At 33.8% G+C, this 14,858-nt stretch overlaps 1 protein-coding gene across 5 annotated transcripts in view; it reads right to left on the bottom strand.

Moving 5' to 3' along the window:
• Nucleotides 1-14,858, bottom strand: part of VRK2 (VRK serine/threonine kinase 2) — a 98,979-nt gene that overhangs the window by 18,875 nt on the left and 65,246 nt on the right. For all 5 annotated transcript variants that reach the window (XM_043468617.1, XM_043468615.1, XM_043468614.1 and 2 more), the window contains 2 exons: nt 10,764-10,896; nt 2,133-2,253 (listed from right to left, as the gene is read on the bottom strand). In XM_043468617.1, the coding sequence (XP_043324552.1) occupies nt 2,133-2,253; nt 10,764-10,896 (254 nt within the window). The remainder of the gene's footprint in view (nt 1-2,132; nt 2,254-10,763; nt 10,897-14,858) is intronic.

The raw sequence follows: 14,858 nt of genomic DNA, 5'->3' as shown, positions 1-14,858 counted from the left end.
TGCTATCCCTGGTGGCTCAGATGGTAAAGAATCCATCTGCAATGCGGGAGACCTGGGTTCAATCTCTGGGTTGGGAAGATCCCCTGGAGGAGGGCACGGCAACCCACTCCAGTATTCTTGCCTGGAGAATCCCCATGGACAGAAGAGCCTGGTGGGCTACAATCTTTGCAGGGTCACAAAGAGCTGAACACAGAACTGAGCAACGAAGCACAAGATTAAACAGATTAACAAGAAATAGCCCCCCCAAAACCCATTATTCTAAGACTTTTCAGTGTTTTAGACTGAACAAGTACAAATCTCTTAAGTTGCTTCAGCCACAAATATATAAACACTCAACTAAAATTACTGATATGAATGATCCACAAACTCAGGCACAGGCACAATTGCAACAGTAAATGTACTGATCTAATATTACCTGGTGTCAGGAACATAAAGGACGTGAGGGAGATATAGTAATATGACTGAATATGCAAGCCCACCCTTACTGGGAAATTCAGTGTTATGCCTTCTCAGCAAGTTGAATAAATTATGAATGTGTACTATATAAGAAGTTTGAACATATTTATATCATAATTGAATATATATCATATTAATACACATATATATGCCTTAATTATAAACTTTATAATACAATACTAGCTTTACTGGTCAGTAGGTTTACGCTATTAATCAGGCCAAAATAAATATACTAACACAGGCAAGGGACCTAAAAATATAAATGGGGATTATGTTTATTAGCATTATGTTTTATTATTTATATGATACCCTATTACCTTCAAATATATACATGCAGGCATATTCATTAAAGAGATCTACAATGAACACATCTACACATGCATATTGATAAAAGACCCAAACAAATATCTGTAAGTCTGTGAATATCTGTAAGTCTTGTGAAAAGAAAAACATATATATTATCATTAGAATTAATATGCTAGTTTTTTAAATAAAGCATTTTATTTAAATTAGATAAACTGAGGTGGGAAATTGGAAACCAAGACTGCCTACATGTGCCCATGACTGTGCTTTGACCCTGACTCATATATTGAAGAGCATTAGTTACCTGAGGGTTAGATGGACACATCAGTCACTGCAGTAAATAACTGATGAGATAGTTCTAATGCTGACATACAAACGTGTTAGTTGGGGTAAGGGACTAGAATGATCAAGACTGAAGTGGAGAGATATATCTTACAATATATGTCAGTATTTACAAACGTAATCTGTACTACTCTCTATCTACAGGTTAGCTTCCCTCTCTGTTAAGAACTGATGTCACACTGAATTTGAAAGACTGATTTCTGTGGATTAGTTACCCCTTCTGTAAACTTCTGTTGTGACTTGTCTTATTTAAAATACAGCAGCTTTTTCCAATCGTGATATTATATCTGTACATAACTACTGTTGAGAATATCTTGGTACATAATTAAAAATTGACTATGCTGTGTTATAAGCAATTGACTTTTTCTTAGGCCTGATCAGTGAGAAAAACAGTACAGTAGTAAACCACTCTGCTCTTAGTCTAACCTAATTCTCATGCTAATAGAGTTCAGGTGATAAAAATTGAATGTGGAATATTAAAAATGTTTATGTGGCTGCAAAATGATCTCTTGGATAAACATATACAAATTTTGTTTGTTTCTTCCTTAAGAAACAGAACATCCTCCCTCCCAAAACACAGGATTAAAAAGAAGTATGTTCCTCTCACTTGAAAAAATAAGTCCTGTTTGTCCCACTTCACACTGTTGCTTTGCACAGTTATTATCAATCACACCAAGCTACCAAGCTCACAATAACTCCATGTACTTGTACAATGATAATTTGAAAATGTTCTTCCTTGAAAATACCACCACCTAGAATCTAAGCTTTGGAAAACACCCTGTGAAGTAACAAATATTTCACTTTACATTTTGCATTACAACTCAATACATGTGATTTCATAGGTGCTAGCTTAATGGCGTGTATGTCTGTAAGCTGTTTGGTTTTTTTAAAAATATTTTTCAAATTTAAGAAATTTGCTTTGGCTATCATGTTAGTTGAATGGCAGTCTTTTTTTTTTGATATATTAACTTGCTTTAGTGTATCTTTTCAGCCCTGGTGCTGTAAATGATGCAATACTTGAAAATATGTACTTTGTTTTCGCAGCCTGGACAGCTACAGGGTCCTGCAGGCTCCATTCCCAGGGCAGGCTCCCACATAACCACCGCAGCAGGCAGTAGCCGAGGATCTCAAGGTCACTTCGTCTGGACAGGGCTATAGGAATAAGCATTAAGAAAGAAAGATGAGGGATAAGCAAGTTTTGAGAAATAGAGAAATCACTGAATGAACTACCACTGATGAAATATGAAAAAGCCAAATGGGCGATGTGTTTTGTTTGTTCAGCTGGAGAAAAGCTTAAACGTCCAGGCATTTGGCCCCAGTCCACAGACAGGCAGTGACTTGTTGCTGTTGAAAGTAAGGGTCAGTTTCCTCACCTCCTCCAACTTCATCCTTCCTTAGTCTGGCCTGTCACATGAACTTGATCTCCATGGCCTCTGACATGATCCAGACAACCCATAACCTGGCACCAACACTTTCTCAAAGAGCCAAGCAGTAAAACAAAGAAATAAATGTCTGCAGCTAAATTGCTAACACATGTTCCAGGAAGTCCATGGGGTCTGCATTGGTCATGCAGAGACCCTTGGAGTGCAGACTAAACATTGATGGCCTTTCCTGTTCCACTCTTACTAGTAGCCTTTGAAATTGGAAGAATATGACAAAACTGCCATCTAGTGTGCAGTATTAAAATACAGGTCTTTCTTAAGACTTTTCAATTAAATGACAGTACAGGGAAAGTATGCCTTCTGTTTTGTGGGTACACGGATCTAGAATTTTACGAATGTTATTTTAGATATAAGCAGTGCTTTGGTGAAATTCTGGCCAAACATCCTGAAAAAAAAAAAAAAGGTAAAGCAACAGAGTGCATGAAGGGTGAAGGTGGAGATGGTGGGAAGTAGATTTTAAAGCAAAATAGAGGCTTCCAGAATTTAATATAAGATGGCTTTTCATTAAAAAATACAGGAAAAGAATACTTTGAGGCCACTGTAAATATCATTTACATAAAATTACTAAATAACAGACTAATTTCATGATAATTGTTTTTTTTAAAGTAGCTGATATCAAAAGGACAATGAAATCCAGTAAAATATCAAAATGTGCAAAATATTACTGAAATAATGATCAAAACATTAACAAAGTCCTACAAAATAAACTCATTTTTATAACCATTCCAAATTGTTATAAAACAATATGTTGGCTTAGATTTCTACCATAACTTGAATGTTCACCTGTGTAGGGATATAAAATCTCCTAAGTGTAATTCATGGCTGCTAAACCTGCTGTAAACAGGTATCCTGTTTTATTATCTTTCATTAAATACACTCTGAAAAGTCACTCAGTAAACTCAGTTTTTAATTTTAAAAGTCGTCTACTAAGAACAATGTTGCTAGCACACCATAACTACTTTTGGTCACCGTACATAAGTTATTATAAAAGCAGAAGACAAGATTAGCTCTCACACATACTCTATCTTAACTGCTATTAGAGTACTGGATTATTAAAGGCCCTTCAATCGAGTAGAATGCTACCGTCCCATGGGTATCATTTCCTTTCTGCACAGCTTCAACAATGTCCTAATGCAAGACTTGGCTCCCCTATTAAAATAAAAACACAATCTCTACCATGCTGTTTTGTAGTGATTTCTTCAGTAATAAATCTCCCATTAATAATGGAATGTTTCCATTTGTACAGATGTGTTCACAAGTCCCTTTTCCATTATGGCAATTCCTGATTACTACCACTTAAAAAAATTCACATCCTCTAATTTTCAAAAAATTATATTCTGGCACCTGTTTGGACAATATAGGCTACACACAAGAGACCCTCTGAGGAAAACCAACCAGAATTAAAATAGAATGAACATTTCCAGTCACTTCCCCCAACCCTCCAACTGAGGGATTAATTGATACAAAGCTGTAAGTAATGACAAGTCATTTAGATTCCTGAAGCCAATCTTTCATAAACTGGTCTTCATTTGAAATAGCCCTTTGACAATTAACTTTACTTCACTAGCATAGTTCAGTCTTACCTAATATTAAACTATGGCATCACATTTTTCAAACTTTTATTTAATTTTACTACATATATACATTAATAACTATGGTGAGGTAAATGTTTTACCACTGTTTCCACTAAGTTCTACAGACATACATGTTTTACCACTGTTTCCACTAAGTTCTACAGACATACATGTAATGTTAAAGAAAAAATTCTACACTAACTCTTTCCCACCATTGAACAGTGAGATGAAAGGATTAAAAATGCTTCCAAGCACACACCTCTCCCTGAAACTCCCTCTCAGGGAAACAAACTGCAAAGTGTGATGTGTTTATTTGAGAATCTAAACTCTAAGACTGTACCAATGACTATGTTATCTCTCCATCTACTACATACAGAAGAGCAATTTTAACACTGGTTAAATTAATTAAAATATTTTGGATGCCAAATATTAGTATCTATGAATGGGTATGTAATTAACACAGTAAATTTATCATATATCTAAATTTAATGTAGATGTACTTTAAACAAAAGATAATATAATATCTGTTGAATCTAGGAATCTAACATTTGGATATTTACTGTATTATTCTGTTATTTCCTGTATATCTGACAACAAAATGCTGAAAATTAAAAAACAAGAGTTGATCACAGCTGAAGAAGACAATATCTAACTAGGAAAATATTTTCTAATTTGAAAGCTGAAACATATGTTATAGATTATTTTATTTCTGTATAATATTTATTTCTGTATAACTTATTATAATACATAAAGTTTATCAGTTGCACTTGATAATTAATATAATCATTAACAGCATATTTCCATATATATTTCCTATATGTAAAGTCATACTTTTACTTATGGTATTACTGCTTGGAAATATAGGAAAATTTAGTTATTAATATTTTTCTTCTATATTCTCATGTCACTATCTAAATATAATTTAGCATCCAATTTTTACTTTGCTTTTTAATATGGTGGTGCTTTCGGTTGCTCAACATTTCTAAATGATTATTGCCAACAGAAATCCCCCCAAAAAATGCACAGGTGGAGTGGGACTTGAATTCTATTTCCCTAGAAAGCAGATACCAGAAACAGCTGATACTAGAATACATAATTAAAATAAAAACAATCCATGTGATTTATGAAGCTGCTACTGTGCCAGACACTCTAACTGCTTTTATATTATCTTATTTAATCATCCTAACAATAACATGAGGTAAGTATCATTATCCCTGTTGACAAAGAAGAAAACAGTCTCAGAGAGGTTAAATAACTTGCTCGGTATCACAGAGCAAAAATTCAGAGCTCTGCACTGAAATTCAAAGTGTTCAGAATCCAAAGCCAACACTCCAATCTGCCAATTACTTTGCCTCCCTTGTTAGTTTTAACACCATTTAGACAACATTACATATACTGCTTCTACAGTTAGGGAAGTATTTGAAGCAGGCATTTTAACTTAAAACACCAAAAGATATACTGACCAAAGACAGGTATACTGCCAAGGAAGAAATAAGCAGCAGATCCTGAGGTCTAAGCTGCAGCACTAACAAAATTTTTCATGCAACCAACCTTTCATGAAACTATTTGTTTAAAACTACTTCATTCTGATGAAAAAGACTGTCTAATTAAAACATTAATTTATAAAATGTTAAATGGTTCTTCCAAGCTGGAACAGAAACAACAAAGAAATCACACTGGAGAACTGGTCCTTACTATAAAGAAAAACTGCAGTAAAATTATCTGGGTGAGATTCATCAAATGGAATGAAAGAATTGGGAGAAAAAGAAAAATATCAGTGTTAATCTCCAAATGGATCTGATTATTTGCCTAACATGTTTTTTGTATAGAAAACATTTTTTTTCTTATATAGAGTAACATTATAAAGTAGGAGGAAAAACAAGTTTTTGTAGGAAATAATAAAATGAACCTTGAAACTTCTGCCTTAAGCAAACAGGGTTTAATTGCTCAAAATACTAGTTAATATATTCAGAAATGACAATAGGAAAGCAGAAAACATCTGAGTAAGATGCTCACCTGAAAAGTGAATTGTGACTATCTGCAGAACAAATTTAAATGTTACTCTTGTTTTTCTAACTAGTAACCTATGTTATTTTTTATTTATTTTTTAACCTATGTTATTTAGTAGTTTTTCCAATTCAGATATATAAAGAGCTAGGGAACTTTAAGGTGGCTCCAATTTACTGCAATTAGGATATTAGGAAGGTAGAATGCAATGTGTCACATTTCAAATAAATAAAATCAGGTCTCTCATTTCTTCAGTACCTTTTAAATCCTAAGCCTTAGTTTTTGATGAAACACTACTGTGTGATCTCAGAAGTTATTCAACAGAGCAAAGGTATCTTACATTTGGCCAATGTGTATTCTTAACCCAACCAAACAGTTTAATATCTATGCCAAGACTTTGAAAGTCTTGTCTAAATGTCAAAATTGGGTTATGCCACATAGAGGGAATAGTGCCTTCATTAAAATTTATTTATACATCAACCAAGGAGTATTTATAGCAGTGAAATTTACTTAAAAATAAAAATCAACAGTATGTTTTTCTGACTACTAGTAGATTCAATAGTAACTTGAAGGTTTACCTTAATATCTTATAATTGAAAAATAGGTTCCCTTTTTTGAATTATTGTTTAGGAAGTTAAATATTGTGTAAACCATGTCATTTCCCCAAGTTTGGTAGGATGAAAACACATTCGCAGTTTATCTCACATATATTTTGTAAGTTGGAGTGCTATATTAGAGTGAAATGCAGCCATGCAGGAAATAACACAAGACTTGGATTTCATAAACTGTAGCAACTGGCAGAAATGTTTTAAAGTATGCAGTATAGCTCTTTCCTTGATACTGAATATATCATATAAACAAATGGACATTTAAAATGCAATCTAGATATCACATTGTATGGTCATCAATGATGTCAAATTAAAACAGGTATTATACACTCAATGCACAGGTCTGAAGTATTTAAAAAAGCTCAATATGTTAAATGCAGTATATCTCTAGAGAAATTAAGTATTGACTGCATGCCTCAGTGAGCAGAAAAATCTACAAAAATCCATACCACACATTGATCCCAATATTGCTTTTTAACATTACTAAGAATGTAACAAATTTTAAAATAGTGTATTTGACACAGATATAATTCTCTTTAATTATCAGGCAACAAGCCCAAAAATATGTCAATGTTTATACATGTTGGTTTCTATGAATAAGAGATTAATAATAGATGAGATAAGCCCAACATGTATTACTCTAATTTTACACTAAATGAAGCACTTCAGCCACTCACAAAACACTTCTAGGTCATATAAGAGAATTGAGTTTGGAAGAATAATTGCAATTTGAAAAAATACAGATATATACATATGTACAATAGCTCAAGAATAGTTATCTATCCATTCACCCATCTGTTCATTCACTTTTATATACCTCTATTCATACTTTTACTTATAATAATACAAGCTACCCTCCTTTTACACAGTTGAACTAAAAACGCTTACGTAAAACTGATGACTGGCACCTTATACAAATTCCTTCATTATGAAAACCCAACTATTAATAATCCACAGAAACATGAGAGTTAGCTTCAGTTTCTGAATAACCACTACAAAGGTAACAGACCAGACAGTCTGACCAGGTTAGCAATATATCTGTTAAGTGTCTAATCCATAAGTCAGTCTTACATTGAAGGCTGGATATTTCCCAGGGCCTGATCAAGCCAAGATAAACCTAAAACGTAACAAATGCTCTGACAACTAGAGATTCTATTTCCTAGTGATAACTTGTTTTGCTCTTTATGTTTTCCCTTGCATTATCTGTCTCAGTATTTATTTGATCTCATAGCTGCACTGGTATAGAAAAGATTTTTCTGAGATTAAACTACATAATGTATACTGAAAGTAAACACATTAATATTTATGAATCTGACCTTCTGCATTTACCTACAGGATTTATGGCCTTGTTTATACTAGTTTCTAGATGGGACTAAATGATTATTCCATTTCTAATAAAATCCTAAAGTGAAATGTTTTATTTTGGAAAATTAAATCTAAAACATTAGGAATGAATAGTATTCAAATATTTGAGGATACCAAACCTTTCAGTTTTCATACTAAACTGCATGTTAAAATTTCAGCAAATGTGTGTACATACACATCTATGCATCTATGTGTGGAAGTATATATGTGTGTATATATATATGTGAAGGCATATGCATATATATGTATATCTATATGTAAATACAGAAATGGTGAGAACTTTACACTCTATTTGTAATGCATTAAGGGAATATAATTTTTATAGAAATCTTTTTAAACCTGTGGTAAAAATGAATATTCACTCCAGCTTATAACTTTTCAGCAAATACCAAAAATATGTAGTGGAGGCTCCATCCTGAGCAGCCTTCCCAAAGAGGTAATGTCTTTCTATCACTATTCTCAGTTCATTCTTCTCTCCAAAGACCTAACATGGTGAAATCTACCCAGCTCATCAACATGTATTATTATTTAGGGAGCAAAAACTTAAATACGCTACAGAATAAAATATTGTTCAAATCTTTCACGAAGGTAGCATAATGAAAATATTTACCTAAACTATGGAATAACTGAGGAGGACTTTCAGAATTACCACAGTCCAAACAGTGATCAGACCAACATCCATCAACTCTACTTTCCCATTCCACAATCACAGTTATATTTATAATGGTCAAATCTATTCATATCAGTATTAGAGCTATTGGTTGAACTTAGTGGCCCAATCATAAGTTAACATCGTCAATAATGTAATTGGACCAATGCTTAAGAATTTGTATGATGAATTTCCAGTTATACTACTATCAAAAAGTACTTTCAGGTTTCTAAATATTCTTTCATACTAATACATATTGCAATAGTGAAGAACAAAATTCACTGAGAACTTTAAATTAAAAAAACCCAAAACACTATCAATGAACATTTGACTTTTACATTCCTTGTGCTTAATCACTTAGTCTTGTCTGAATCTTTGCGACCCCATGGACTGTAGCCCACCAGGCTCCTCTGTCCATGGGGTTCTCCAGGCAAGAACACTGGAGAGGGCTGCCACTCCCTTCTCCAGAGGATCTTCCCAACCCAGGGATTGAACCCAGGTCTCCTGCACTGCAGGTGGATTCTTTACTGTCTGAGTCACCAGGGAAGCCCTTAATTAAAGCCAATGTCCCATTAATATATATTTTTAAAATGCCCATTGATTCATTAACAATGCTAATGGTGAAAAGTAATAAAATATTATTAAATTTCTGAGTGAAACCATTACTTTTTTAACCAAACTATCTTTGAAAAAAAATGCAGTGATTTCTCTTACTCTGATCAGTAGTTATATAAGCCAATTTCCAACCCCAAAAATTTAACCTATGATTCTTCCTAAAAGGAAGAAGGTATACAACTGACCCACTTGTTTCACTTTTTCAGTGGCCTACCTTAAACTAGAGTGGGTTTTAATTGCCCTCGAAAATTATCAAGACCCTCTACATTACATGGTCATTGGTCCTTTTAATAGAAAAGGCAATAATATACAGTTGTTTGCACCAACAAATACTCATTAGAAAGTATCAGTTTAGGGTAACAGTTCAACAGCCATTAACAAGTGCAAATGTCTAACTGCCTTTTAGTGAAAATGTGGTCCGTTTGAAGCTGTTTAAAAATTATTTGTGTGGTTTAGTGTATTTGAAAATACTTTTGTGAACAAAGTTTATGAATAATATAATTTTGAAAGCCAAAGTTTTTCAATAGTCACCATTTTTTTTTTTTAACTAGCATAACATTAGAATTGACTTTTTGTCTTGCTGACAGAGCAACTAAGAAAGTACAGTTGCATTGACCATATTGATTGTGAACAAAGCAACCATCAGTGGGGACTCCACACCATATATTTTCAATATTGACCTCCTACTTCCTTTTCCATGGCTTTCTGGGTCGGCTATTGGATTTGGACTGCAGTGTAATAAACAGCTAAGGTTTAATTAATGGTAAATGAATACAAGACATAGGTTATGACTTTAACTAATTAGGGAATTGTTGAATTAAGTCTGCCTTGGAATGCAAGGCAGTACAATCAATATCCAATAAAAGGACTATGTATGTAATTTACCTGCAAATGTGTTTCCAATACCATCAAAGTGAGTTTAAATAAGTAAGATATATGAAAGGTGACTAGGAGAGATTTCCACAAGTTAACACTTCATAGTTTCAGAAAAGACTTCCTTATTGTTGAGATGGTTATCTGCTAAAGCTCTGACAAGAGCACAATGAAAAACAGGAATCATTCTTCACACATGTACCTGCACCAAATCCAAAAGAGTTTCTAAAGCATAAAAATTCAGTTGTTGACTTTCAAGTTTAATGTAAACAAACTTGTACCTTAGGCTGCTCCAAATGAGCATCAAATTTTGCTTACTTGACATCTTTTACTCTTTTTTCACTTGTCAAAAGTCTGTATCTCTTCTCTCAGTTAGAAGAACATTTGTTGACATACAGGAATTCATTACTTTTGATAAAAAAAATCTCACCAATGTTCTCATTCTTCAAACTGACCAGGCAAAAAGGTCATTTCATGGAGCCTTAAGACTTTGTTCTAATTATTGTGAAATAAAAAAAAAGAAACCTACCTACTCCCTTGTGGGCATCCAAGCTGGTAAACTCTATTGTCCCATTATGGCCTTTTTTTGGATTTTCCTGATACTGTTTGTGGTTCCCATTGGGACAATATCTGTAGGAAAGTCCATAATCTGCAAGATAAACCTGGAAGACGTGAACAGACAAATGAATAATGTTTTTGTCCTTTGAAAAGTTAACCTTTATAATTAAGTCTTAAGAAACTGATAGGTTAAGAGAACCTCAGATCTGTATTTTATTAAACCAAATGGTGCCTTCAGATAAAATAGATACAACTGGGGGCCATAACAATGAACTTTCTAACTTAAATCCTTACTTCAACATAGGCATATCTTGTTTCTGAGTTGACTTAGATTTTCATTCTTTTTATGCTGCTCTTAAATTCCCTTCCCTCTAGGTGGGCATGTAGATGTCATAAACCACAATATGTCTTTTTATCTGTATTCATACAGCTTATGAGGATCAGCCTTTTTTTTCTTAGTAACCCCTCCTTGTAACATAAAACTATTTCAACAGGGAGGGGAGAGGAGAACAATCTAAAAATAGTAAGCTAATATTACAGGAATCTCCATTAACAGGAAGCATAAAAACAGTGAACAGACTATAAGGGATAATGACTGTCAAAATTAAAAAAAAAAAAAAAATACCCAGCATCATGTTGTCCGTATTTAAGAATGGAACATCAATGCAGTACTTTTGGTCTTTCAGACCAATCCATATCATGACTGTTATCTTTGAAAGTCAGTCAGAATCTAAGCAGGGTATCCAAACAGAATATAGATTGTTGAAAAGTCAGATAGCAATTCAAATGAATTTTCCTAAGGTTACTTTCGGAGAGAAAAAGAAGGGAGGAGAGAAGTAGTTTTACAGATAAAGCATACACTGAGTAGGGAAGTGTTATGATTAGACGTTTATTCTAACATATATCAGATGGTGAAGAGTCAGTCTGCAATGCAGAAGACCTGGGTTCAATCCATGGGTTGGGAAGATCCCCTGGAGAAGGGAATGGCAACCCCCTCTAGTGTTCTTGCCTGGAAAAATCCCACAGACAGAGGTGCCTGGCAGGCTACAGGTCACAGTGGTGCTAAGAGTCATACACAACTGAAGTGACAGCATGCATGCACAGTCAGAATATTACACTTTCTACCTACATGTTACCATGATCCTCTCCCCTCTAAACCACTGAAAAAGAAAGCAGCTTCAACTTTCAAAATGGATTGTTTCACATGTATTTCTTTAAAATTGAGGGAATAAGGCAACACTTCACAATGTTCAGCTTTAAGACAATAAAGTACTAATATTATAATACAAATGGAATTTTAAAAGATACCTATTAAAAGAAAATTAAATTTTAATTGAAGTTGTTGGTTTCAGGACAGCCTAAGTAGAAGATATTCTGAACTTCAATATATAAACAACACAGTTTCCTTCATTTGCTGCGGAACACAGCTTGCTAGATTGTATGAAAACATGGTATTTCAGTTTTGTCTCTCACTCACAGATGCCATTTCTCAACATGGCTTCAGGAGTAACTGCCCAAAGTAACAGCACTTCAGAATCAGATGTAAAACTGGTTGCTTGCTTTCACTATTTATGATGCATTTTTATCTTTATTTGAGGACTAAATAGACTTCACTTTGCAAAGTAGATATCCTGAGAACATAGATATTGATAGCAAATGGAAAGGATCTCATTTAGTTCAACAGAGATATCAAAAGCTTTACAGATGAAAAAAAGCTAAGAGAATTCAGCACCACCAGACCAGCTTTACAACAAATGCTAAAGGAACTTCTCTAGGTGGGAAACACAGAGAAGAAAAAGACCCTCAAAAACAAACCAAAAACAATTAAGAAAATGGCTATAGGAACATACACAGTGATAAATACCTTAAATGTAAATGAACTAAATGCTCCAACCAAAACACATAGACAGGCTGAATGGACACAAAAACAAGTCCTGTATGTATACAAGATATCCACTTCAGATCTAGGGACACATACAACCTGAAAGTGAGGGGATATAAATAGATAAACCATGCAAATGGAAATCAGAGGAAAGCTGGAGTAGCAATACTTGTACCAGATAAAAAAGACTTTACAAAGTAAAGACTGTTACTAGAGATAAGGAAGGACATCACATAATGATCAAGGGATCAATCCAAGAAGAAACAAAAATTATAAATATTTATGCACCAAACATAGGAGCACCTTAATACATAAGGCAAATGCTAACAGCTATAAAAGGGGAAATTGACAATAACACATTAATAGTGGGGGACTTTAAGACCCCACTTACATGAGTGGACAGAAAATACATGGACAGATCATCCAGAAAGAAAAAACAAAAAAGAAAACACAAGCTTTAAATGACACAATAGACCAGATAGATTTAACTGATATTCATAGGACATTCCACCCGAAAGCAGCAGAGTACACTTTTTCTCCAGTGCACACAGAACATTCTCCAGCATAGATCACACACTGGGTCACAAATCAAGCCTTAGAAAGTTTAAGAAAATTGAAATCGCATCAAATATCTTTTCCATAATGCTATGAGATTAGAAATCAATTACAGGAAAAAAACAACCTATAAAAAAATCACAAACACATGGCAAAAAAACATGCACCATTAAATAACCAAGAGATCACTGAAGAAATTAAAGAGGAAATAAAAAAACTACATAGAAAAAAATGACAACAAAAACACAATGATCCAAACCTATGGGGTGTAGCAAAAGCAGTTATAAAAGGGAAGTTTATAGCAATTCAATCTCATTTCAAGAAACATCTCAAATAAACAATCTAGCCTACACCTAAAGCAACCAGAAAAAGATGAAGAGACAAAACCCAAAGTCAGTAGAAGAAATCATAATGATCAGAGCAGAAATAAACAGAAATGAAGAAAACAAGAGCAAAGGTCAATAAAACTCAAAGTTGGTCCTTAGAGAAGATAAACAAAATTGATAAACTTTTGGCCAAACTATCAAGAAAAAAAGGGAGAGGACTCAAATCAATAAAATTAGAAATGAAAAAGAAATTAGAACTGACACTGCAGAAATACAAAGGATCATAAGAGACTACTAAAAGCAACTATCTGCCAGTAAAATGGACAACCTGGAAGAAACAGACAAATTAATGGAAAGGTACAACTTTTCAAGACGGAACCAGGAAGAATTAGAAAATGTGAAGAGACCAGTCACAAGTAATGAAATTGAAACTATAATTAAAAATCTAAGAAACAACAGTCCAGGACCAGATGGCTTCACAGGTAAATTCTATCAAACATTTTAAGAGCTAACACCAATCCCTCTCAAACTCTTCCAAAAAATTACAGAGGGAGGAACACTCTCAAATTCATTCTGTGAGGCCACCATTAGCCGGACACCAAAACCAGACAAAGATATCACGAAAAAAGAAAATTACAGACCAGTATCACTGATGAACATAAGACACAAAAATTCTCAACAAAATATTAGCAGACAGAATCCAAGAGCACATTAAAAGGATCATACACCATGATCAAGTGAAATCTATCCCAGGAATGCAAGGATTCTTCAATATACACAAAGCAATCAATGTTAACACCATATTAACAAATTAGAAAATAAAAAAATGATCTTCTCAACAGATGCAGGAAAAACTTCTGACAAAACTTAACACACATTTATAATGAAAACTCTCCAGTAAGTGGGCACAGAGGGGATATACCCCAACATAATAAAGGCCATATATGACAAACCCACAGCAAACATCATTCTCAATGGTGAAAAACTGAAGGCATTTCCACTAGGATCAGGAATAAGACAAGGATGTCCACTCTTGCCACTCATATTCAACATAGTTTTAGGAGTCCTAGTCATGGCAATCAGAGAAGAAACAGAAATAAAAGGAATATAAACTGGAAAATTAGAAATAAAACTGTTACTATTGGCAGATGACATGATACTGTACATAGACAATCCTAAAGATGCCACTAGAAAACTACTAGAACTAACCAATGAATTTGGTAAAGTTGCAGGATACAAAACGCACAGAAATGTCTTGCATTCCTATACAATAACAATGGAAGATCAGAAAGAGAAATTAAGG

This window comes from Cervus canadensis, chromosome 5 (assembly GCF_019320065.1).
Source record: "Cervus canadensis isolate Bull #8, Minnesota chromosome 5, ASM1932006v1, whole genome shotgun sequence".
Lineage (NCBI taxonomy): Eukaryota > Metazoa > Chordata > Mammalia > Artiodactyla > Cervidae > Cervus > Cervus canadensis.
Note: the sequence above shows the minus strand (reverse complement) of the source record. Positions and strands in the feature narration are given on the sequence as shown.